The sequence below is a fragment of the Cupressus sempervirens genome, chromosome 1, assembly GCF_028749045.1.
Source record: "Cupressus sempervirens isolate cs-2001-9-10 chromosome 1, ASM2874904v1, whole genome shotgun sequence".
NCBI lineage: Eukaryota > Viridiplantae > Streptophyta > Pinopsida > Cupressales > Cupressaceae > Cupressus > Cupressus sempervirens.
In genome coordinates this window covers 437,935,065-437,960,650 of record NC_143118.1, presented here as the reverse complement: position 1 = coordinate 437,960,650, position 25,586 = coordinate 437,935,065, and the positions used below count along the sequence as shown (strand labels likewise).

At 37.2% G+C, this 25,586-nt stretch overlaps 2 protein-coding genes across 4 annotated transcripts in view; one reads left to right on the top strand and one right to left on the bottom strand.

Annotated features, from left to right (window-relative positions):
* LOC149578159 (uncharacterized) overlaps positions 1-25,586 on the top strand; it is a 191,892-nt gene that overhangs the window by 152,747 nt on the left and 13,559 nt on the right. The window lies entirely within an intron of this gene.
* LOC149578160 (uncharacterized) lies at positions 19,939-21,292 on the bottom strand. Its single transcript, XM_089827727.1, has 2 exons — positions 20,635-21,292; positions 19,939-20,527 (listed from the first exon to the last, which is right to left on the bottom strand). Exons 1-2 carry the CDS (start codon positions 21,256-21,258, stop codon positions 20,168-20,170), a joined length of 984 nt encoding a protein of 327 aa, XP_089683853.1. The 5' UTR covers positions 21,259-21,292; the 3' UTR covers positions 19,939-20,167.

The following is a 25,586-nucleotide window of genomic DNA, read 5'->3' as shown; positions in this document are numbered from 1 at the left end:
GGCCCCTTCTGTAGTTCTACCACCCTTAGATGATGAGGGTAAGTTGATTTTGATACCAGAGGCTATACTAGATTTTAGAGAGAAGAGATTGAGAAGCCGTGTCATTAGAGAATATTTGATTAAATGGAAGAGCCTACCCATTGAGGATGCTACATGGGAGAGTGAAGAGATTCTACAACATCCAGAGTTGAGATTGCTTGGGGACAAGCAATTTCCAGAGGGGCGGACTGTAATGTCCCCATTTGTTTAGCCTCGCAATATATTTCTTAGCCTTTCGTCCTTTGAAGGCTAAGTGGAAATAATTAAATTGATTTCTTATAAAGTCATTAAATAATTTAAAAATTAAAAGAGATGACTTTATATTTAATTTAATATTAGGGAATCATCGAGAAGCACAACTCATCTATTGTTGGAAAGGAGGAAGCTTCTAGAATAGTGCGATAAGATAACACTTATGATTCTTCTAGAAGGTGGGGGGGGGCAGGAATAATGTAAATAAAGGAGAGAGCCTCATGGGAAGGCATCCTGATTTGTTATTGACATTTGCCTATGTATCTGTGGAGCCAAGGGCCTGCAGATAATCAATTTGTCTTTGGGAACGAAAACTCCCAATGACAACAATTTTGAGGGTGTGAAACATCACCTGAATTATTGCCGATTGGAGGTGGTATTATAGTCACTTCATTGTGCCGAATTTGTGGCCATGGGCCAGCTGTCAAGAGGAAGATTAAGTAGGGCATTTGCTATAGGAGCTTGTTGCAGGAACACTATATTATCTTGTCATTAGGGCATAATACCATAATACCTGGAGATATTGATTGCATTGTCAATAGAGACTCAAACAAACTTCAAAAACCAGGTTTCTCTTGTTTATTCATGCATATTATATGCTACTACTGTAGGTGTCAGTCTTTATCAGAATTAAGCATTTATTTATATATATGATACCAGAGTTTGGATTTGATATTAGTTTGTATTCAGATCTTGTAAAGATGTCTTCGTTGTAGATGTATCCTTTTTTCTTAGTGCATTAACAGGGGAAAGGAAGGATTATATTCATTGTGCATCTTGTAACCATTTATTACCAGTAGAAAATTAGGGTAATTTGTGATCAATTTGAGCAAGGCTCATTACCAAAAATGAAGTAATTAAATTATCAAAGTAAAGAATACTGTATGCATGTGGCTGTTCATGAAATCTCAGTTTGTGCTTATCATAACCAGCAATACAGTTAGACTTAATTTGTTGGTTGGTTTGCATAGATTTTGGGCTCAATTACTTTGTGAAAATCCAAAAAATCTGGAAGTGGGACATTATACCAGCAAGCTGCAATAAGGCTACTATTGTATTTTAAATCCCTTGACGAATCTATGTGGGAATTTGCATCTAAGGTAGTATGGCTAGCATAGAATCCATAAAGGACATTTCGTATTTGGAGAGAGGTGTTTGGAGTCTACATAAATTGTATATTGGAATGCAGATTGAATGAACAAAGTTCCAATGTCATTGTTATGGCCATGAAAAAAATAGTATTCACATAGTACTGAATCAAAAGCAATTAAAAGTGAATAAAATGATGCCGTAATTGGCAAATCATGTAAGCAACTTTATGTGTCATCATACTTGCCAAGAGATTGTTCCTTGACCCTTCGTATTCATCTGCATGAATTGGTCTGGAAACATGTCCTTGTCTCAGAGACCTATATGGAGATTTTTATATACGTTAGAAGACTTTAGGGTGAAGTTAGTGTCTCTTATATGTCTCAAACAAGCATCCCTTGAAAATAAAGAAACTTCCAATAGGGATTTCTCAAATATATTATGTAAATTCTATTGTATTTTCTTAAACTGCTGATATGCAGTTGACAAGTTTAAAAGAAAAAACTATATTAGTAGACTTGTAATTTTGTATTTTTCTCATAAAAATATAATTCTTTTTTTTGTTGGTAGAAACTTTCCTAATTAAATCCCAAAGAGGTAATAATATGTATTGAAACAATAATAAGGCTTACAGTGTGTGTTGAAGTTTTATCAATTGATTGAAAATATTATCATCTCCAAGGTTCCCCATACTTTGCTTTAAAAATAAAGGGATTCTCCTAGTTTCTTTGTTCATCTCCAGGTAATTATGGTTATAAATATGTATTTTATCATGATGGTTTTTTAATCAAATATCAATGTAATTAATATGTTTCAACGCTTCTAAATGTTGTTCTCTCTTTTGTTCCATAAAATGCAACTGAAGTTGCAAAAGTTTGTATAAATATCAAGGAAAATAACAATGCTAAAATGCATGCCCTTGCCAAAGGGGTGCAAATAACCACTCTACTCAGCCAAATCTGAATATTTTAAATAACAATAAAGATTACCCACGACCGAACTATTTAAGTTCTAGAATTAGCGCCAAATTTGGTCTGAGACCAAAGAAGTATTTTTCTGCTTCCTTCCACACATCTGTTGCCATTCTTTTCCCTTTTTTTTCCACACAATATACCGTTCATTATCTCCACTTCCAACACTTAGATACATTATATGTAGAGCCTGAGAAGTTGTTCTCTCCGCCCCAAAAAAGTTGGACTCTAATCGTTGACTGAAGAATCTAAAGGATGCTTGACCACTGAATCTGGGGTGACTGTATGAGAGGGCTTTTTTGAAGATTTATCACAAAAAAATGCACTATCCAAGCGGCCAGACACTACCGGTTGAGTCAAATCTTGGACTTTCTGAGATGAAACTTGAGTTGAGGCAGCACAGAATTTTGGTGGCTTCAGGCTGCTTGAATCAACTTGCTGCTTCAGATTTTGCTCTATCTTTGTGAATCATTATTTTCCTTGAATCTCTAAAGAGGAGGATTACTCCTTTTTGACAAGTTATAGACAGTATAATACTATAATGTTTAAGGGAAGCATCCTTCCACCAGGAGGCCTCCTTTGTCTGGGTTTTTACACTTGGGCACATTGCGCCGATGTGCCCAGTTTTGCAACATCTTCTCTAATGAATAAATGAAATTATAATCCTTCATAGTACAAGGGTTGCGACCAATCAGCATTTATGATTATTTCAGCTGGAAGGTATTTGGAGGTATCCAATCGCATTAAAATCGAGGCTAAGGTTGTGTGGATAAAGTCTATTGAATCTGTGTTTGTCAACACAAAATTATCTATGGAGTTTTAAATAGCAGCAAAGCAGGATTTGACCACAAGTGGTGGGGGAGATTGGTTAGGCAAACCCAAACAGGCTTGACTGAGAAACATTATGTTGATGGACTGAACCGAGGGTGTCAACATTTCAGCATCAGTGTAATTTGTTGTCATAACCATACATAGCTTAGAATGGCATGGCATTGTTGTCTTTCTTTCTGTCAAAGACCACAGTGGAAAATCTCCTTGCAACAATTTTCCCTTCATTAGTGGTAACCAGGATTTTGATATCCATTTGTGTAAACTTTGCAGGCTAGGCTATAAACAAAGAAACCTTACAATTGACCCATTTTCAAAAAAAATAAAAAAATCTTCATTTTCATGTGATTCCATTAGTTTTTTTTTCAAGATTCAGCTTCAAGGGTTGTACAAACACTGAACAATTGTTCTATATTCATTGCTCATGTGATCGTTTTGGGTCTGCTGTGAAGCCAGAGGAAAGAGGGTCCCAGATTTGACTACATCCACAAAGGAGCCCTGGTATTGGAGGAACAACTCCCAACAAGTGAGGCCAATGCTGGGCGACCAAATCACTGTAAGCCTTTGCCTTGACTGCACTCAGAGGGAAATCCTCACATTGCAGGCAAAGAGACACCACCTCAAGGGATCCAGCAGGAACCCTGTGCAAACCGGCACCAGTACTTGTTTGTAGAAGGCCCAACACAATGTAGGTTTGGCAAAGGAGTAAAGATGGGAGAAGCCTGCCGTACAGAGTCCAGGCCATCACTAGGCAGATACACAACATAAAACAATGCAGCACCACCTTTGCTAGCATCAGGAACCCTAGCGGAGCAAGACCATCCAAACCCATTGCAGAATTATACAGCTCAATATATACATCTGGAATTTCCCATTTCCGACTATTTTTGAAAATGATGTACCAATATCTGCCCCCATTTTTTGTACCAGTACTAGCACCTATCCGGTACCTATGCTTTCCGTCCTCATCTATCAAACACATCCAAAAGTCCCTGCACTAACAAAATTTGGAGAGAATGCTCTAGTGCCACATTTATGTATATATGGCCTAAAAAAGTTTTGCCCCCTGAACCGACCCCCCCAGCTTGGAAACTTGGTGGAAGATAGCTTTGGACATGTCTTAAAGCTTTGTTTGATTGCCTTTCAGTGCCGGCGAAATCACCAATTCTGCTTTCTTCAATAGCTTGGCAGCCACCTTCCTTGTAACTAATCTTCATTTCTGTGCTGCATTCGTAATCGTAAACTAATTAGGGAGGAAAATCTTCAACATGCATGCCCTTAGGTAAGCATTAGGACCAGACTATGCAGGATTGGAGACAAAATTTCCTCTAATGGCCAGCTTTAGCTGTTTGTTTGCATCCAAATGTCTGTCTCTCAATGTTTGTTTACAAATACTAAAGCTATGTACCATTCACAAGAGAGAATGTGTTCTAGTTTTCTATCTGTATAGGGCCATGAAGCTTTTGTTTCTTAACCTTTCTAGCGCTGTAATTGCTTGCCATCCAGCTAGTGCAAGCAAGATGCCACCACTTGCAGGAAGACACACGAAGTTTTGTAACATGCTAAATTCTAGTAGCTAATTAATCCATTACTGAAATGCAATACCTTAACTATCTTTACCGACAGAAAGGAGTGACAGTTATAATAGTTACTCTTCACATTCACAAGAAAGAGAAATACGGGTTTAACTATAACTTTACAATCCTTAAATCTGAAAACTTAGAATAACATTTCAAATCTAGGTTCACATGAAACACAATTAAAACTACCACATCTGTTTCATTTCCAACTCATGATTATTTAGTGAAACTGAATACTGACATCTAATGTGAAGAACTAACAGATTTTAACTGCATATCTACATATATCAAATGATATGCAATAATCATCAAATAAGTACCCGAGAAATGCCGTTAATGTCTTTGTGTTGTACAAGCCTTGACATTTGGAAGAGAGGAGAAGCATTGCCATGGGCTTAACCTCCCAACTGCGGACCCTTAAGTATCCTCACACAATCTTTGCCGAAAAAGACCCTCCCTACCCTGGGATTAGGCCTGCCACTAAGCACCCTTGCATTAGAGTGTTGACTAGTCAGCTGACGAGATTGTGAACACCTTCTAGCAACCTATCTTCTAACCTCTAGTGATCACAACAACAATCATGCCACTAACCTACCTTGGCCAAGGATTTTGGATGGGCATCATATAAGCCCGATCATCCACCGCTCAGTTTGACAACAAGAAAATATACAAAGGACTACCATGAGCTGAATTCATCATTTATATATGATTATTGCTATTGATTTAGATTCACTTTTTCTTGTAGGGATATTTCCATCCTCATCCGTCATCTTAACTCTGGTCCTCATGGATGAATTTATGGGTGAATCCTTAAGTGATTTCTGGTTTTTGAATATAGGCGCTGCCATCTCATTATGCCCAATCTGGCCTATGGCATTGCAAAATGAGAAATATAATTCCTTTCAGATTGTTTTGATATCATATAGGTGCTGAACTCATCTCAGAGGGCGTATTGACAATACCCCTACATGAGCTAGCACTCTCTGACAAAGATTCATTAAGAATGCACAATCATACTCAATGTGCTTTCATGCACATATTCTTTCTACTTGCATAATGACTCCTTACATCAGTATAGGAGAAACAAAACAATCAATATACAGGCTGTGAATCATTCCAAACTCTGGATTAAAGAAAGATAGTTATGCCTTCTATGATAAGCAATCGGATGATTCTAATGTTTGATTTCTGGAAGAAAACATAAAGAAAGATCAGAGTATAAATCATGACTTGAAGAAAGTATAGCTTGATTTGAGCACTGTATGCAAACAATCAATGCTCAATATGCCGGCACTCCCGTGCAAGAATGATCGCGAGTATTCGTCCTTTATATGGATGCTGGTTGTCTCAGCCAAAGATTGACTCTCTTAATCGTTGTAATTGTATATGCACTTGCTTTGGAATAAGAACAGAGCTATGGGCAAACAGATGAATTATGGCAAGGAGCAGAAAGTAAAAACTTAAACTGCAGACCAGGATGGGGAAAGAAATAATAATAAGCCACCACTGAGAGGTGAGTGTAGAAATGCAAAGGCCCACCGAATGCATGCTCATTTACGCAAGAAGTCTGAGGTGGCAAGGCACACAACAAGGCCATCAGTTCAAAACTACAAATAAATTATGATGAACCATTTAACAAATATAAGGCCCAATGGAATAAGAAGAAATATGAAAAGTGGCCATGCATGAAATAATATTAATCCTTGCCAAGGTGAACGAATAATAATAACTTCTCTCTTAATGTTTTAATACAAGGACATCGTCGTACTTATCTATACTCATAGGTGTATGTACACATACATGCATATATGCATAAATCCTAAACATAAGAATTTGATGTATACTTTTCAAAATAAATGTATACATCTTAATTGACTTCCGCATATATGCATATATATATATATGTATGTATGTACATGTATACATAGGTATCATGGTGTCATTATATTAAAACATGCTTTATGCAACAAAAGGTTCTCAAATTATAAAGGTATCAAGTTTGTTAATGCTTAGTGATTCTCCTTTATTATTTAATGTTCATGATAACTGGTCAGCTCATGGTAGACCAAAGTTTTCTCTTGCTTGCCAAGCTGTCTATCTTTAGTCAAGGTAGTTAGATTCCATACTTGATGGTTTGTCAGTGGATTTGGTGCCTATTTCCTAACTCCCATTTTGGCATTACTTTCCTCCCCTTCATTGTGCTCCTGCAAAAAGGAAAGGTCTAGTAATAGCATATTTCCATGATTTCAAAATATCAAATAAACTCCAAAATATTTAATCATTTCCAATTTCCATGATATTCATTTTTAATTCCAACATAACAATTAACTAAATTATCATAGGAAATTCAAGTATAACAATTAACTAACATGCCATATGAAATAATAACGAACAACCAAAAATTCCATTTCACATGATCAAGTATCTCAACAACTTTTACTGGTCAAGTGACTTCACATGAATCCTCAACGGCTATGAGATTATTTTTAAATTAGTCAAAAATTGGGGATGTAGCAAGTTTGCAGACAAAAAGTACCATTAGAAATTGCATAAGACCATTACACCAAAAACCAAGATAACTACCAATTCACTAAAGTCATGATGTAAGCTGAGTAACACAATCCTACACTGGAACATTCTTTTGCTCCACCAGAACATGAAGCACCTTAACATTACCTCACAAAACAATTAAGGAATAAAAATAAATACCATTTCCTTATAACAAAGTATGCTCATAAACTATGCTTCATACACGTCATAATTGTTAGAGGCTTAATACAAAATTGATTTAAGTTTTACTAGCAACTAAAAAGATATTACTAGATATGATATTTAGGCTCTTGCTCTATATCTATATTAGCCAAGTAATCAACAACAATATTCAGATGATGGCTGCAATAATGAAAACTGCTTTCTTCAAACTTCTCTTTTAATTGTCACCTCTTCTACACACTGATTGGGTATGCAACTAGGAGATGATCCCCTTTTTGGAAGGCTTTGATTACTACCACAGAGTTCACCTTCTACTATCAGCTTTCTTAAATTTTCAGAGAACATTGCTCCCAAACCTGCTAGAAGAGCTTCCCATGTTGCGTCATTAGTTTTGCAATGAAAGAATAGTGATCCTCCATAGATTAAGCCTTCTTAATAATTTCTTAGAACAAAGTTACTCTACAACATTCTTCCTTACCTTACCAACAAGGAAGTTGAAATATCCGAAACTATGATATTGTTTGAAATCTGGTTTGGGTTTTCAAATTTTGCCATGTTTTGCTTCATTTCATTGCAAAATAACAAGCAAGCATGTAAACAAAACATGCAAAGAAAATGATATAAATTTCCGAGGAAATAAGTGACTACAAACACAAATCTATTGATAATGATTCTGATATACAACATGCATGGGTGTTACATCAAATATGTTGTTACAATGCTAGAACATGCATAAATTTTCCTCCAAAACCTGTTTAAAACAATAAAAATCTACTCAATGATTAACCCCGGAATAAGTCCGCTTCTCAAGTAGTGTTGGGTTTCCATCCAACCTACAAATGTCCAAAGGTTTCTGTCCTCAAATATGGCTGCTACTGTCAAACCAGCAACAATGGAGAAATTATCAAGTAACAAATCAACATCTCATAATAGAATGAGATTTCAAACCCCTATTGAACCTTTTATAGAAATCCTCAGTCAAAAAGCTACCAATTTCCTTCTAATTCTTTTATTTAGCAACTTATGCAAATAATAATATTTGCCTCTCATTTAATAATTCACCCCCATGGCCTAGGAAAGACTTAAGTCATAACTTAAGCTGGCATCATTTTAATAATTGCCAATGTATAAAGTTATAAACTGTCTAGGCAAGAGCCTATAACACAACGGGTGAGCCTCTCATATAGGAGGTCTTGGGTTGGAGTCTATTCGAGCTTAATACATGATAATGATTAATTTCAACAAATAATAATAAATAAATAAATATTACTCAAGGATTCGGCCCATTACTGATCAAATTTAAAAAAAAAAAATTGCCAATGTATAATTAAATTCATATTAGCAATAACCGTAGCTTTTTCGTTCTTTATTTTAATTAAACACTTAACCCCTTCTATTAACTTAATGCTTTAGACTATGGGGGGAATAGATAATAGGCTAGCATTAGTCTTTATTTATTTATTGATGTGCTAGGAAAAAGAGGACATTCCAATCCTCCCTTCCCACAGATTGCTTGACCTCAAGCAATCCACACCTACATGCTGAAACCAAATGCCTGAAATCCTTATCAACTTTAGGAACTATTCCACTAGTCTATAACGCTACTAAGATAATCACATTATTCCCGGAGTTCATCACACATGCTTTGAATCCTCTTTACATCTTCTCCACTGTGATGCACAAAATCGGTGCACTTACTAGTTGCATCATCAACCCATGTCTCATGACTATCTGCTCAAACTGAATGCAAACATTGGGTGACCCCATATGAGTATCCCCATACACAGATGAATCTAGATCAACAACTTAATCAATCATAATAACTATACCTGTGACAAGCTAATTTTCCCAACCATAACTAATTAAATGTAAATGAAAGATATGTTACTTTCCATAATCCCATGGAAGATAGTTATAACAACTACTTTACATATTCAAATGAAATAGATTAGCGGTTATAACAGAGTAATTGAATATTAGATAATTGAAAGGAGAATAACTAATTAACTACTTGAATGATTATTTCAATTTCAACTATCTAAACATATCTTCAACTAAAAAAAATACCTGATGAAAGAAGATAACTTGAATGCAGATCAGAACTCTGTCTTGTAAAAGTCCTGGCATCTGGTGGAGAGGAGAAGCATTGTCAGAGGCTTAACCTCCCAAACGTGAACGCTAAGTATCCCCACACAATCTCAACTGAGACAGGCCATCCTTGTGTGGGATTAGGCACAAGACACCACATGTCTTGCCACCTGAGCATCCTGGTTTTAAGAGTGTCAATTATACAGCCAACTAGGCTATGGAGTCCTTCCCATCAACCCATCTATCTAATTGCAAGCTCTCCTAACCTCTAATGATCATAGCAACATCACAAGCCACTAAACCTACCCTGACCAGGGATTTACATGGACACTATAAGCTCGATCACTCACCGCTCGACTTGACAATAAGAGTTATACCATTGATCACCATGAGCTGACTCTGTCTAATTCATTTGCTTATATTTACCAAGGGATTTCTTAAAAGTTAGCACAAAGGCTGGTGGTATTCCTATGGGGAGGTATGTTAGCAATACTAGAGACATTAATCAGAGCTTATGTGTTTCATTCATGACAGAGTTTGTCATTGATGTCAACATACACTTTATTATGTGAAGAATTCCTGATTTATAGAGGAAGAATTGTTTGACGCAATCCACGGTCAACAAGTTATGTTATGCGCACTTGAAAGTACCTTTAGTAGCCTATCTTAATGCTACATCTTTGACCACGTTAGGAAAGATGAAGACATGACAGAGTTACGCGATTTTTTCTGAAGGTAGCTTTTAGAGACAGTTTATGTAAAGTAGTTTCTGGTAAAACAGTTGTATCTTTTGACAAAGATGGAACCTGGTTAAGTGAGCTTAGAATAAGGTTGGAGAAATGTTGAAGATGCCATTTTTTAGATGGCGAACTTAGATATGCAGTTTGAGCCGACTTATTGTAGACTATTCAGAGTACTATTTCTCATGAGCCAACTATTGTAAAAATCATTGTCAAAAGTGTATAATTGTAATGTAACGTCTAATGTAGAATCTTAAAGATGTCCTATATTATTATTGTAGATTGGGAAAGCCTCAAGGCCGACTCAATACTTGTTTTTGGACTTGGTATAGAAGGTCATTTTGTGGTGGTATAGTGTAGTTGTGATTAGTGAGATCATTTTGTTATGTGAACTTGAAAGTGTGATCCAATGCGGATGGTTATAATGTATGTGAGCCTGAATGTGAATGTCTATTTGATTAGAGCAGAGATTTATGTTATGGATGTACTGTGAGCTTCAAAGGAACTGTATTGGCAAAGGAGTTGTTGTTTAGTCAGTTCAGAGATCTTGGATATCCTTATCTAGAAGATTGTCTAGTAAGACTCTTTCTGAGGCTTTTTGGACAATGGGTTCAATTCTTCTCCTTTCAACTCTTTATAGGGTTGGCACAACTCTTAACAGGGTTGACACAGCTCCTAATAGGGTTGGACTCTCCTAACAAGGATTCAAAGTCTCCTAATAGGGACTCTCATGTACTAATTGATGCAGGAGCATCTTGCATGGGGAATTATTAAAAAAAAAATTTAAAAAAAAAAAAATTGGAGGAGAGAAAAAGTGACGTAAATAGAAAAATAAGAAAAATAGTTGTCATTCCATTTATCGAAGTGTGTAGGTGGCATCTTAGAAGCTTGTGAAAAGTTCCTTAAATCATACATTTAATATTTGTTGTGATTCATAAAGGAAATGTAATTTTCTAATTGGGCCACATGGTGGTGCTTAATTGTAGGTGGAATTCTAGAAAGTTGTGGATATTGTAGAAGGTTGTGGATATTGTGTAATTCTGGAAGGTTGTGGATAAATCATGCATGGGGTGGTAAGTGCCTATTTAAGCAATGCATATGAGCATTTCTAATCAAGCTTGGAAAGGTGAAAGCTTCAAGGTGTGAAAGTTCGGAAGTAGAAGCTTCAAAGTGAAAGCTGTGGAAGGTGAAGCTTGGAAAGCTTCAAGGTGTGGAAGCTTTGGAAGGAAAAGCTTCAAGGTGTGAAAGAGAAGGAGGAAGTGAAGAGTGAGTTTTCCTGAGTCTATGGACAGAGTGCCGAATGTGAGGCAGTTTACAGCAAGATTGTGATGGAGTTGTGTGTGTAGACAGAGCGCCGAATGTGAGGCAGTTTACACTTGGATCTTGGATAAAGTTGGAGAAGAGCTAGTGACTGCAGTTTAGGAACAAGGAGGTGGCTTGGTGGCTTGCGAGCACAAGTTGAGATCTTGGAGGTTTCTACTAGAGTGTGGATCTAGACTAGCTTGGGCTTGGATTGGATCTTGCAGAAATGTTATTGTAATTGCTATAAGGATTTTCAAGTATAATAAAATTGTTTGAAGCAATTTGTCATCTCTTGTCTTCATATTGTGGCATTTTTGGTTATGAGTTGGTAGGGTGGCACGGCCCATTTCATCAAGTGGTATTAGAGCGGGCCCTTCATCACTAATTATATTTCATTGACTCTTAACATGGTCTATCCATTCACAAGGAAATTTTATATTAATACATCATTTTGTGGGCATCATTCCCGCCGAGGTTTTCCCTCTGATCAAAAGTTTCCCTAGTTAACATATCTGGTATAATTGTGATGCTAGTGAATAGATTTGTCTTTTACAAAAATACCCTTAAACTGACCCTTGAACACCCAAATCAAGAGGACAATTATTTGCGACTAATAGTTGGATTGCTTTGCAATTGAAATGCATAAGCGTCCTCTAAATTGTCGCGGGTACAGCTCCCTGTGCAAGATTTGAAATGAGTCAACTAAACTACAACGACAATGCTTTTAACCCAAAAGCGTGAAAGACACACAAATGTCTGTCCATAAACATGGAATAGGCACGAAAAGCTAAACAACTAAAAACAAATAACAAACAAATGGTACAATGACCATTCATTCAACCACTACATTATAGAAGAAATGCGAGAAGGAATACATATCAGTCTTTCCAAGTATACGAATAATCAAGGCCCACAGGACGAATGATAAACATATACACAAATGGATAAGGCAGAGTTATATCAGAGAAAACCAAAGCAATTCAAGGATTTAGATTGATCAAGAGGTAAACATTCAAATTCAAACTTTTGTATATTAAAACCTCTTCCATCTGAAAACATAAACAAAAGATGACATAGATCCCATTGCCTCTACCCGCAAATTACAAATCAAAAGAAAACTAAATATTTACAACAAAAATCAAATAACAAAGCCTCCCTTCTATAGCACACAGTCTTCAGTCAAGAGACCAAACCTGGAACCCCTTCCTCTTGACTACATCTCATCTTTGTAATCTTCCTTCTTCCCAACGGTGTTAATCGGTTAGAATAAATGATTCTTGTAAGCATATATATTTTCTTTATCTTATACTTCTGATCCTCACAAGTGTAATGTTTCATTCATAATTAAACATTTCATTGCCACTCAATGACACATGTCACCAAGATTATAATGTGACACGGTGTGTGTGGTTAAGTTGCCTCTCACATTACATCTGTTTTTAACATGATATTGAGAGTGTTCAGGTTTAAACCCCACCAAGCAAGATCAGGCATAACTTCCTTAGTATGCTTCGTAATTTTTTTTTTTACAAGGACATGTAGATGTTTATACTTGGTTATAGATCACAAATATGTATTTTTGTCAAAAATAGTGCAAACCTCTATCCACGTGTTGTCCCATAGCTCGAATTTGATTTGCACATGTGGTGGCATCAAGAACTACTCATCGATTCATTATGTTGGATGATGTAATCCTATCCTAGTCTCGAGCTCGACGTACACTAGGATTACTCACTGCGATATCACAAGTGTCAATGTGCATTTGCAATCACCTGTAATATACAAACTCCATTGCTCATTCTGACATCCTCAACATGCCAAAGTATTCAAAACTTTCCACTTCTTATGACATCGAATATCATTTTCTCTGTTCACAGGGATGTAAGAGCGCTTGGTCAAGCACACACATAGGCTTTATGTAATCACCTATAATACACAAACTTTATTGCTCCAAAGTCAATGACATGAGATGTTGCTTGAATCTTATGGGATTGATTGTACAATTCCTCTCTTTTTCCTTTCCTCAATCAAGCTCGTACATCGACTTTTCCATCGCAAAATAAACATTGATATAGACCTCCCTTTCCTTTATATTGGGTGTGTGGTGCTTGGTGATTCCATCTAGATCCGGTCCATTCTTCAAAACTACGCTTTTCTCGACAAGTTATGGAGTTCGTTAATGTGTTGTAACAGATGAATCTTCCCTTAATGCTTGATGACGATAATAGTAGTGCCGAACTATGCATTTGAAATTGCAAGCCTATGTGGGTTATCCCGGTTGAATGATATACATAGTCTCTCATTATTCATGATCAATGATTGCCACTTTGTTTGTGTTGATGAAAAGCATGAATTCCAATTCGTGATGTAGACTTTGATTCCATATTTGCGACTGTCTCACTATTAGAATTGGGAAGGCATTATGTCAAAACATTTGACATGCATTTTTCTTTCCTTGTTAACATGCCGCAATTTGTGTATGTGTTTCATGGACCCCGCCCTCCGTGTCGGACTGCACATATGCCTTTTGCCACGTGTCAATAGATAGCAATTTGAGATGTCATATGAATTAGAGATGTTGGATTCATATCTTCAATAACCGTCTTCATTATTCACCTTGCTATGACTTTGGTAGCTCTGCCTTCCATTATGTTCATTCAATGCTACAAATGTATTGAGATTTGGATGTTCTGTCACATTTCATTTATATAAATTCTCTGATGCTTGATTTAAAATGCCAACCCTATTAGACACATTTCTCGCATCTTCACACGAGTTCGAATCGCACCTGCACTCCTCCATATGCCTGGTGCGATCTTGGCATCGATGTATTTCATCTAATCAATTGGCAGGCTCTAAACCAATTATGGATGCATTCTTTCCTCTTTAATAATAATATGAACAAAGCTTGTGATAATTCTTTGGCAATCAAATTTGCAAAGGTTCTTTCTTATATCTGCACAATCATAAAGCTCATACCTTTTCATTACTACACAAAGCCTGAGTCGCATATGACTTGGAACTCAGATCGTATATGGTAGTGTGAACAACCATTCATGAGATTCTATGTTGTACTCCCATTGGTTTTGTATTGTACCATACTTATATTGGTAGCAGAAATGAACTCATTGCGGTCTACATTGCTGGAGCTGCTTATCATGAATAGAATACGACCTTTAGTGTCTCTTTGACAATGATTCATGTTTCTTTTTGAAATATCAACCCTTGGAATTCTGATTATGACTCAGACAATCAGTGTGTAACCTAGTTTATTCAAACATTTAGGTCGGGCCCATTTGTTGAAACTACACTTATCACAACTTTGCCCTTGAACTCTTTTTCTTGGTCCCTTAAGACTGAACCTGAAAGTTGCTGAACTCTGATGATCCTATACAAGCCATACTGAACTAGACTGAACTGAAATTTGACTTTGAATCAACTTGAACCCTTTAGTTTGGTGCTGTCGAAACTTGGATGAATCTGGGCTATCTCTCTATCAGGCCCTTCAGATGTTTTGAATTTTAATTTGGAAGCACTTGAAACTAAAAACTGATCTTAGAATTGTACCTCCAAACTGGTGGACTTTGAAACTCCAATACATGATTATAGATCATTGCGAACCTTCATTTGGACTTGAACCACTGAAATTGGCCTTATTTGAACTCGACGAACCTTCTGAACCATTGAACCTCAGCACTGAACATGGCCATATTTGAACTCGACGAACCTTCTGAACCTCTGAACCATTTGTACCAACTTAACATAGTTCCATGGGGTTCTGGACACATGCATGACATATCAAATGTTTGTTTGGCAAGGATCGAAATGGAGGGGATCCGATTTTTGAAATTTCTAATGGGGTGCCCTCATGAGGACTAACATTGGCTCTACAGGGGGATTGCTTTCAATTCAATAACAGAGAACTCCACAATCTCTGGTGGAAAAAATGAGTGCCTAAACATTGGCAATAGAGTCACAGAGAAACTGAATGCAGGGAGTTGCTTGTAAAGTGGGTGGAGGGGAGCAGGGCAACACAACAAATCCACCAAGACAAAGAACTGTATCAAAAACCAAGCAAACTAACCTATGCACAGCAAAACTTAGCAAGCCAAAAACATATTTACAAATATATACAGGTAGGAAAACCTACTTTATGAGATGAACCGACAGACAACTCACATGAAACCATTCACCAGCTGGGGGAAGTATGTGCTGCTGCGAGAAAGATGTGTTCCTTCACGAAACATACACAGACTTAGGCTAGTAGGAGGACCCACCAAAGGCTCACTACATGCGAGAAGCCTCAGTGAGTAAAGTCTTTATCCATAATCCCCTTTCTACCACATGTTCTCTGTTTATTGTTTGCTGCAGCTCCATATTTGATTTCACATAAACCTGAGCCATTCATTTTTAGATAACCTTTAAGCAAAAGATGTAGTGACTTTTCATCTTTAATCGCTCCAGCTTGTGAATCTTGATCTGAATCACCTTTTTCTTCAGCAATCACTTCAACTTGTTGATCTATTTCAGATGTCTCTATGATAGTATCTTCCTCAGAGGCTGAAAGATAACTACCTGTTGTTTGCATATAAGGATCCACTTCCATACTGTCATGAAGACTACCTCCAGTGGGAACAAAAGAAAGTGCTTCTTCCATAGGTTCATAGCTGCCCTAAGCCTTAGGTTCAATACGTACATATCCTTCCTCATCTTGTTCACCATGTATTGTTTCAGCATTATTATCTCTTAGAAAATCAGTTTGAAGGCCACATTTTTCTATCCCTCCCACATCTTCATCAGCATGTAATTCAAAGAGAGGGTTATCTCTGATTTCGAAGGTTTCACTAAAGTTTTCTGGTGAGAAAACAGGACTAAGAAGAGGTGAAATATTTTTCACCCATGGTTAGGCCATCCCCCACCTGTTCATTTTCATCCGAAATACGTCGGCCTTTATCAATGGTTTCTCCAATTGATTTTTCTCCTTTCTTACCATTCATGACACTGAAAGGTATGGATGGATGAACCGATGGAGGAAAGTACTCATCTTCCTCTTCATCGCTCGAGCTGTCACTACCATCATTTGTAATAAGATTAAATGTTTTGATTGTTTTCAACGTGGTCATTCAAATGATTAATTCTATTAGCTTGAGAACGCTCTTGACTGAAATTTGTCAGGTTTGATCTTTCAGCTGTGCAAGATAAAAGTTAAGGAACCTTCGATTCAAGGTAACAACAGTTTGCACATTCATTATTTGAAGATTTGATAACTTTCTTTCGTTCAATCAACCCTGATAATAATAGAGCATCTTCAATTCTGATAGCCTCTTGTTTAGTAAATTCAAAGTCACATACCTTATTCTTTTTAAGATAGAATCTGACCTCCGGATGCAACGCTGCAATAAAGGTTGATAGCAAGTTGGATTGGTTGGGCTGATCAATTTGTGGAATTTTTGCCAAGGTTCAATTGAATCTATCCACAAACTCTCTTATCTCATTGTTCTTCTCTTTCTAGATTTGAAGAAACTGGCACAAGAGTGAGTCCACATTGATTGCTGTCTTGAATCTAGCAAGATATTTGTCTTCCAACACATTCCAACTTGTGATACACCCATCTTCCAGATGTTGAAACCAAGTAGCAACATCACCAACAAGGGACTTAACAAACAAGCGAACATAGATATCTTCTTTCACAACCCCAAGAATCCCACAAGCTATGTTAAATGCTCGGACGTGACTGTCAGGATCTTGGTCACTTCTTCCAGCAAACTTTGGAGAGTATCGCTTTGATCCTGCAGGTATAGTCGTGTAATGAGGCAAACCCAAAGGACCAAACTGTGGATGCCATGATTGGGCTGCAATCAAGGCCATGATTTACACTAGACTTTTTCCACTGGATAGAGTTAGAGTCGCCAAACTCCATCCTCGAGGAGACACCTGCAAATCTCTGAGAAAAACAAAGCACTGGAGCTTCGCTTTCTTTTCCCCAACGAAGTCGCCAAAAATCTGTTATTGAACAGATTTGTCGTTTACAAAAATACCCTTAAACTGACCCTTACGCCCAAATCAAGAAGACAATTATCTACGACTAACATTTGGATCACTTTGCAATTGAAATGCATAAGTGTCCTCTGAATCATCTTGGGTACAGCTCCTTGTGCAAGATTTACAATGAATCAACTAAACTAGAATCGACAATGCTTTTAACCTGAAAGCACAAAAGGCACACAAACGTCTATCGATAAACCTGGAATAGGCACGAAAAGCTAAACAACTAAAAAACAATAAAAAACAAATGGCACAAAGACCATTCATTCAACCACTTCATTATGGAAGAAATGCGAGAAGGAAGACATATCATTCTTTCCAAGTATACAGATGGTCAAGGCTCACAGGCCGAATGATAAACATATACATAGATGGATAAGGCAGACTTATATCCAGAGAAAAATAAATCAATTTAAAGACTGAGATTGATCAAGAGGTAAACGTCCAAATTCAAATTTTTGTATATTAAAACCTCTTCCTCCTGAAAACACAAACAAAAGATGACACAGATCCCATTGCCTCTGCCTGCAAACTACAAATCAAAAGAAAACTAAATATTTACAACAGAAATCAAATCAAAACGCCTTCCCTTTGTAGAACAGAGTCTTCAGCCAAGAGATAGAACCCAAAACCCCTTCTTCTTGACTCCCTGCCGTCTTTGTAATCTTCCTTCTTCCCAATGGCATTTATTGGTTAGAATAACTGATTCTTGAAAGCATACATTTTCCCTTTATCTTCTTATACTTGTGTCCCTCAAAAGTGTAATGTTTAATTCATAATTAAACATTTCATTGCCACTCAATGACACATGTCACCAAGATTATAATGTGACATGGTGTGTGTGGTTAAGTTGCCTCTCACATTACATCTATTTTTAACATGATATTGAGAGTGTTCGGGTTTGAACCCCACCAAGCAACATCAGGCATAACTTCCTTAGCATGCTTCAAAATTTCTTTTTTTTACAAGGACATGCAGATATTTATACTTGGTTATCTATCAAAAACAATGCAAGCCTCTGTCCATGTGTTGTCCCATAGCTCGAATTCGATTTCCACATGTGGCGGCATCAAGAAATACTCGTCGATTCATTATGCTGGATGATGTATTCCTATCCTAGTCCCGAGCTTGACATGCACTTGGATTACTCACTGTGATAACACAAGTGTCAATGTGCCTTTTCTGCCACATGACTTCTGGATGATAGTTATTCTGGAAAACATGGGCAACCCGTCATTGTTCAATATCATTGTAGATCCTTGACATGCCAAAGTATTCAGACCTTTCCTCTTCTTATGACATCGAATGCCTTTTTCTCTTTTCATAGGGATGTAAGAGCGCTCGCTCTGGCATACACATAGGCTTTATGCAATCACCTTCAATACACAAATTTTACTGCTCCAAAGTCAATGACATGAGACATTGCTCGAATCTTATGGGATTGATTCTACAATTCCTCTCTTTGTCCTTTCCTCAGCCGAGCTTTTATATCGACTTTTCCATCACAAAATAGACATTGATAAAAACCTCCTTTTCCTCTATATTGGGCTTGCGGTGCTTGGTGATTCCATCTAGAGCAGATCCATTCTTCAAAACTGCGCTTTTCTCGACAAGTTGTGGAGTTCGATAATGTGTTATAAAAGATGAATCTTCCCTCAATGCTTGATGACGATAATAGTGGTGCCGAACTATGCATTCGAAATTGCGAGCCTATGTGGGTTATCCCAGTTGAATGATATACATAGTCTCTCATTATTCATGATCGATGATTACCACTTTGTTTGTGTCTATGAAAAGCATGAATTCCAATTCATGATGCAGACTTTGATTCCATATTTGCGATTGTCTCACTGTTATAATTGAAAGGGTATTATGTCGAACAGTTGACATGCATTTTTCTCTCCTTGTTAACATGCTGCAATCTGTGTATGTGTTTCATGACCCTGCCCTCCATGTTGGACTATGCATATGCCTTAAACCACGCATCAACAGATACCAATGTGATGTCATATGAATTAGAGATGTCAGATTCATATCTTCAATAACCGTCTTCACCATTCAACTTGCTACGACTTTGGTAAGAATGCTAGGTTGCCGGTTCGTGGTTCGGTTTTGGGTTCGGGTTCGAGAACCGGTTCGCTGGTTCGACGAAATTTTGGAAAGGGGTTTGGGTTCGTTTGGGTTCGTTAGTACAAAAACATGTAAAAATTTTTTTAAAAAAAAATATATATATATATACATTTTTATGAAGCATGAGTTAAAATTAGAATGTAGCATAGTACCATAAACACATTTAAAACTTTAAAACAGCATAAACAATAACATATCAATGTATCATGGTGAGCATACCATCATATAGTAACATAGTTCAATCAACTTCAACATCAAAGATGAAAGATTCAAAACATTTAAAATGGTGTCATTGTTTCACGTTCAAGTGTCATTGTTTCACGTTCAATGTTTAACAGTAACTAATAGAATGAAAATCTATTAAAATTCTGAATTTCTAGTTCTAAGTTCTTCATTCTTCATCTTCATCTTCTTCATATTCATCTTCTTCTTCTTCATCTTCTTCTTCATCTCCTCCTTCGCCTATGCTATTACTTGCACCAAGGCCAATGGGATCAGCAGCAAAATCAACAATGGTATTGACATCAAAGTCATCAAAATCATCAATTGTAAGTGCAGCAGTGGAAGCATCCAAGTCCGCAATCTCTGCATCTACATCCCACTTCTTTGTCTCCCCTTCTTTGTATTCTTGACTCTTGTGCGAAAGAAGGCGCAAGTTGTTATGCACAAATACCAGGTTCTCGGCTCTTTTTGATTGCAACCTATTGCGCTTCACCGAGTGGATGAAAGAATAGGTGCTCCAACTAGCAACCTATAAAGACAACATAAGGTAGGCAATTAAAAAGGAATTAATTCAATCTTATTAAAAAATTCTTTTGAAGATAAAGTGAGCTAATTAAAAAATAAAATAAAACTTACTTGTGATATAACTTTGATTGCAAGGGGCTGCAATGTTTGGAATTTTTGGCCATGGAGGTACCACCAACCATGAGCATGCTTCTTGAACCGATGACGAAGAGCATCATTACTTAGACCTGTAGCATTGACAAATGCTATGAACTCATCCATGATTAGATCTCTTACATCATCATTAGGAAATATTCTTCTAAATGCTGCCTGGTACCCCTCAGACACTTCCATATCTCTATATGGTGGCAACCTTCTTGGTAGATCACAATATTGTGAGCTATAGTATTTGGGGGTCAAGGCATAGGCAAGCAAATGTAATGGAGTGGTCATTTTGTTCCATCTTTCATTAATAATTTTTTGCACTTGTTTGAAAAAGGTCTCTTGCGGATCTTGCTCTTGCTCATTTATAACTTGCCTGATCTTCTCAATCATTGAGTCTATGCCATCATAGATCTCTCCAAGGTAAGGCCTATCCATGTCAGTGTACCTAAGCATGCTCATAATGGGCTCGGTGATCTTAAGGAGGTATTCCACACGTTCCCACCATGAGTCAGCCAATAGCCTATCCTTTATTTTGTTTGCCCTTTCAGTGTTCTTTTGCTTCCATACACCCCAATTGTTGCTGATTACCATACCTTGAAGTGCATCTTTCACTTGCACAAGTCATCTTAAGACGATTATTTGTGATGCAAAACGGGTCTCAACAACCTGTGACATAAATTAGAGCAAAAAAAAACTATTAGATACATATTTTAGAAAACTAAGAAAAGTATACACATTGGCAATTGCACAAGTAAAATATGAAAAATCAGAAATTGTCAAATATTAAAAATTAAATTACTAATTTGAGTTCAAGTTCATTTACCTTCAATAGCTCCAATTTTGAGTAGTTCCTGAAAAGAGATTGAGTCATGTGGTGGTTTGTGACAAACATTTGTATGTCCTCAGCCTCTTCATACATTGTTTTGATCCACTCAATTTGGTTCCCAATCTTTTTTAGCATAAGATTGAGTGAATGGACTGCACAAGGTGTCCAAAAGATATGTGGATATCGTGATTCAACCAACAAACCTGCTGCTCTACAATTCTTTGCGTTGTCCGTTATGACTTGGACAACGTTTCTTGCTCCCACTTGTTCAATGGCCTCAATTAAGATATCAGCAATAAATGGCCCATCTTTTACTTTGCCCTCACAATCCACCGCTTTCAGAAACATTGCCCCTTTAGGGGACACCGCAAGGACATTGATCAAGGAACGGTTCCTAGAATCCTTCCAGCCATCTGAAACAATTGTCACCCCTGTCTCAACCCATGAGTCCCTTATGGGCTTCAATTGATTTTCAACCCGTTGGACCTCATCATCCAACAAGGTGGTGCGAACTTTCTCATACTCGGGGCCACAATACCCTTTTGGAGCTTCATTGGCACCCCTCAACATGTCCTTCCAAAACGGAGAGCGGACAATATTAAAAGACAACCCATTTGTATAGAGGCATCTTCCCACCTTAATGTCAGCAATTTCCCGGGCCTTGTTTTGAAAAGAAGTTTCTATTGGCCCCTTTCTTTTGTGTACAATGGGGATAGATTCAGTGTCAATGTCCATTGTAGTATTGAAGAAGGGGTGGTCTTGTACAATAACATCTGAGGGGGCCTGCATTCCTTTAGCTTTTTTACTTTTATTGCTACTACTACCGAGTTCTATTGCCCTGCGTCCTTCTCTCTCTTCTGCTGCCTCATGCTCTTCAATATATTTTAACACGGTGTGATTTGGTATAGGGACACCATTTTTGCTAGGGCATTTCTTGACTCCTCTTCCAGCATAACCACATAGATGGCCTACCACACGATAATAAGAACTATTTCTTTCTACATCACATCCTCGACATCTCCAACGAAATGCACCACCTCTTGGAATGGGTTTTATAATGTCTACATACTTCCATAGAGGAGAATCGGAGTTGGTTTCCATTCTTTGTTCGGTGTTGCCTATTGGTGAAGAGGTAGATGACATTAATTTCGAACCTTTCCCTATGGCAAGAAATTACTAATTAGATATATGTTCATAATCTATATGCAAGAAAATGACGAATTTTGAAATAATGGAAAAGATTCAAGAACTTAGAACATATGAAGATTGAAAGAGAAATGAATTTTTTTTGGAAAAACTAGAACAAAACAATAGTAAATAGAATAAGATCTTACCTCTTGGTCCTTTTCCAGCCATTGCAAGTTTGCAAATGTGTATAAATGATGCACAAACACTTCAAGAACACCAACAAGTATTGCTTCGAACTCGTCCTTGCACAACCGGATGCTTGCTCAAAAACTTATGTGCTCTCCTTCAAGGCAAAACAACCTATTTAGAAACATCAAATGACTATGAGAGAGCAAAAAACCAATTCATAACACCTTTTTAGGGTACGTGGACTCCAAAAATTATAAAAAAATGCAAATAAGTCACTTTATTTCCGCGTCCGTGGGCGGGTTCTTGGTTGGGTTCGAACCTGGTTCGATTTTCCCAGCCTGGTCCGCCCGGGTTCGAACCATGGTTCGAACCAGTTCGAACCAGGATCCGAAAATTGAACCCTGGTCGAACCGGACCAGAATCTCGAACCGGTTCGAACCAATTCGAGGTCCGGAGGGGGGGGAGGGGTACCCGTGTAACTTAGTAAGAATGTATAGAGATTTGGATGTTCTATCACATTTCATTTATATAAATTCTCCGATGCTTGATTTAAAAAGCCTACCCTATTAGACACATTTCTCGCATCTTAACACCAATTCGAATTGCAGTTGCACTCCTCCATATACTAGGCATGATCTTGGCATCAATGTATTTCATCTAATCAATTGCCAGGCTTTAGACCGATTATGGATGCATTCTTTCCTCTTTAATAATAATATGAACAAAGATGGTGATGATTCTTTGGCAATCAAATTTGCAAAAGTTCATTCTTATATATGCACAATCATAAAGTTCACATCTTTTCATTACTACATGAAGCCTTAGTCGCATGTGACTTGTAACTCAGATTATATATGGGTAGTGTGAACAACCATTCATGAGATTCTATGTTGTACTCCCATTGGTTTTGTATTTTACCATACTTACTTTGGTATCAGAAATGAATTCATTGCGGTCTAGATTGTTGGAGGTGCATATCATGAATAGAGTACCACCTTTAGTGTCTCTTTGACAATGATTCATGTTTCTTTCTGAAATAGTAACCATTGAAATTCTGACTGTGACTCAAACAATCAGTGTGTAACCTACTTCATTCAAACATTTAGGTCGGGCCCATTTGTTGAAACTACACCCCAACTTTGTCCTTGAATTCTTTTTCTTGGTCCCTTAAGACTGAATATGTGAGTTGTCGATCTCTGATGATCCTATACAAGCCATACTGAACTAGACTGAACTGAAATTTGACTTTGAAGCAACTAGAACCCTTTAGTTTGGTACTGTCAAAACTTGGATGAATCTGGGCTATCTCTCTATCAGGCCCTTCAGATGGTGTTTTTGATTTTAATTTGCAAGCACTTGAACCTAAAAACTGAACTTGGAATTGTACCTCCAAACTGGTGGACTTTGAAACACCAATAAATGATTGGGTCATTGTGAACCTGCATTTGGACTTGAACCACTGAAATTGGCCTTTGAACTTTATCTCTGAATCACTGAACCTCACCACTGAACATGGCCATATTTAAACTCGACAAACCTTTTGAACCTCTAAACCATCTTGAACCGTTTGTACCAACTGAACTTAGTTAAATGAGGTTCCAAACACATGCATGGCATATCAAATGTTTGTCTAGCAAGGATTGACATGGAGGGGATCTGAATTTTGAAATTTCAAATGGGGTGCCCTCATGAGGACTAACATGTGCATGGTTAGCTTTCTATGGTTGTGGCATCTACTGTTTACTTGTTTCAGAACTAATAATGATAGTGAGAGTTGTTTTAAATACATAATTGATTCACACCTGTCTTCTCAGTTATCTTGGTGGACTTTACTTTCTAATAGTTGGTATCAAAGAATCAAGTCCTTGAAAGAGAAGTTTAACAATTTGAGGAGATCCATGGTTTTTAATTTTAGAAAAGAAAGTCTGAAGTTTGATGGAATCAATTATGACAGTTGCAAGGAAAATATGAAGACTCACCTATTGTGCATATGTCTGGAATGTTGGCTAGTTACATCAAATGCAACGGAGGTGATAAAAGAAGACAAGCTTACTGAGTGTGAAGAACATGAAAAAACCCTATTCACGCAGAATATGCTTGCTAGAGAAGCACTATTATCAGCTCTTCCTGAAACAGATTATGTAGATGTAAAATCTTTTAAGACTTGCTAATGATATTTGGAATGCTTTACAAAAAATATTTGAAGGTGATGAAAATGCTAAGTAGGCTAGATTACAAAGTTGGAGATGTATCTCTCAAGATCCAAAGATGTATGAAGATGAAACTATAAGAGGCTATTTTGCTAGAATATCAGAGATTGTTGTTGGAATTAGAAGTTTTGGTGGATCTAAAACGGAAGATGAGATTGTGTGCAGAAATTCTGAAGACCTTGACACTTGCTTATCATTAGAGAGCACAGATGATTGAACATGTTATTTCTTGTACACCTAACTTTAAAAAGGAAACCCTTCTTGCAAGATTATAGTCATATGAATTATGGATGAGATAGAATGAAGAGTTGCCTAGAGTGGAGACAACATTTAGCGTACAAAAGGACAAACCTATATTCTCAAGGAGTGTGAGCGCAATTGGAGATTATGCCAGTAACATCCAAGCAAAAGAGGTTGAAGACAAGAAGATTGAAGGACTTGCCTTATGAAGAAAGGCCTAAAGGTAACAAAATTCTTGTTTGTTGGACATGTAAAGAACTTGGTCATTCTTCTTCTAAATGTCGTAAAAGAGAAAAGATGTTTAAGCTTAGAAAGCCCTACAATTG

Bases quoted from the DNA above. Each gene is read 5' to 3' on its own strand.
- LOC149578160 (XM_089827727.1), bottom strand. From the start codon at position 21,258: ATGGTAATCAGCAACAATTGGGGTGTATGGAAGCAAAAGAACACTGAA. The intron at 20,528-20,634 runs GTAAGTTTTATT...TTGTCTTTATAG, and splicing joins CAATCAAAGTTATATCACAA to GTTGCTAGTTGGAGCACCTA.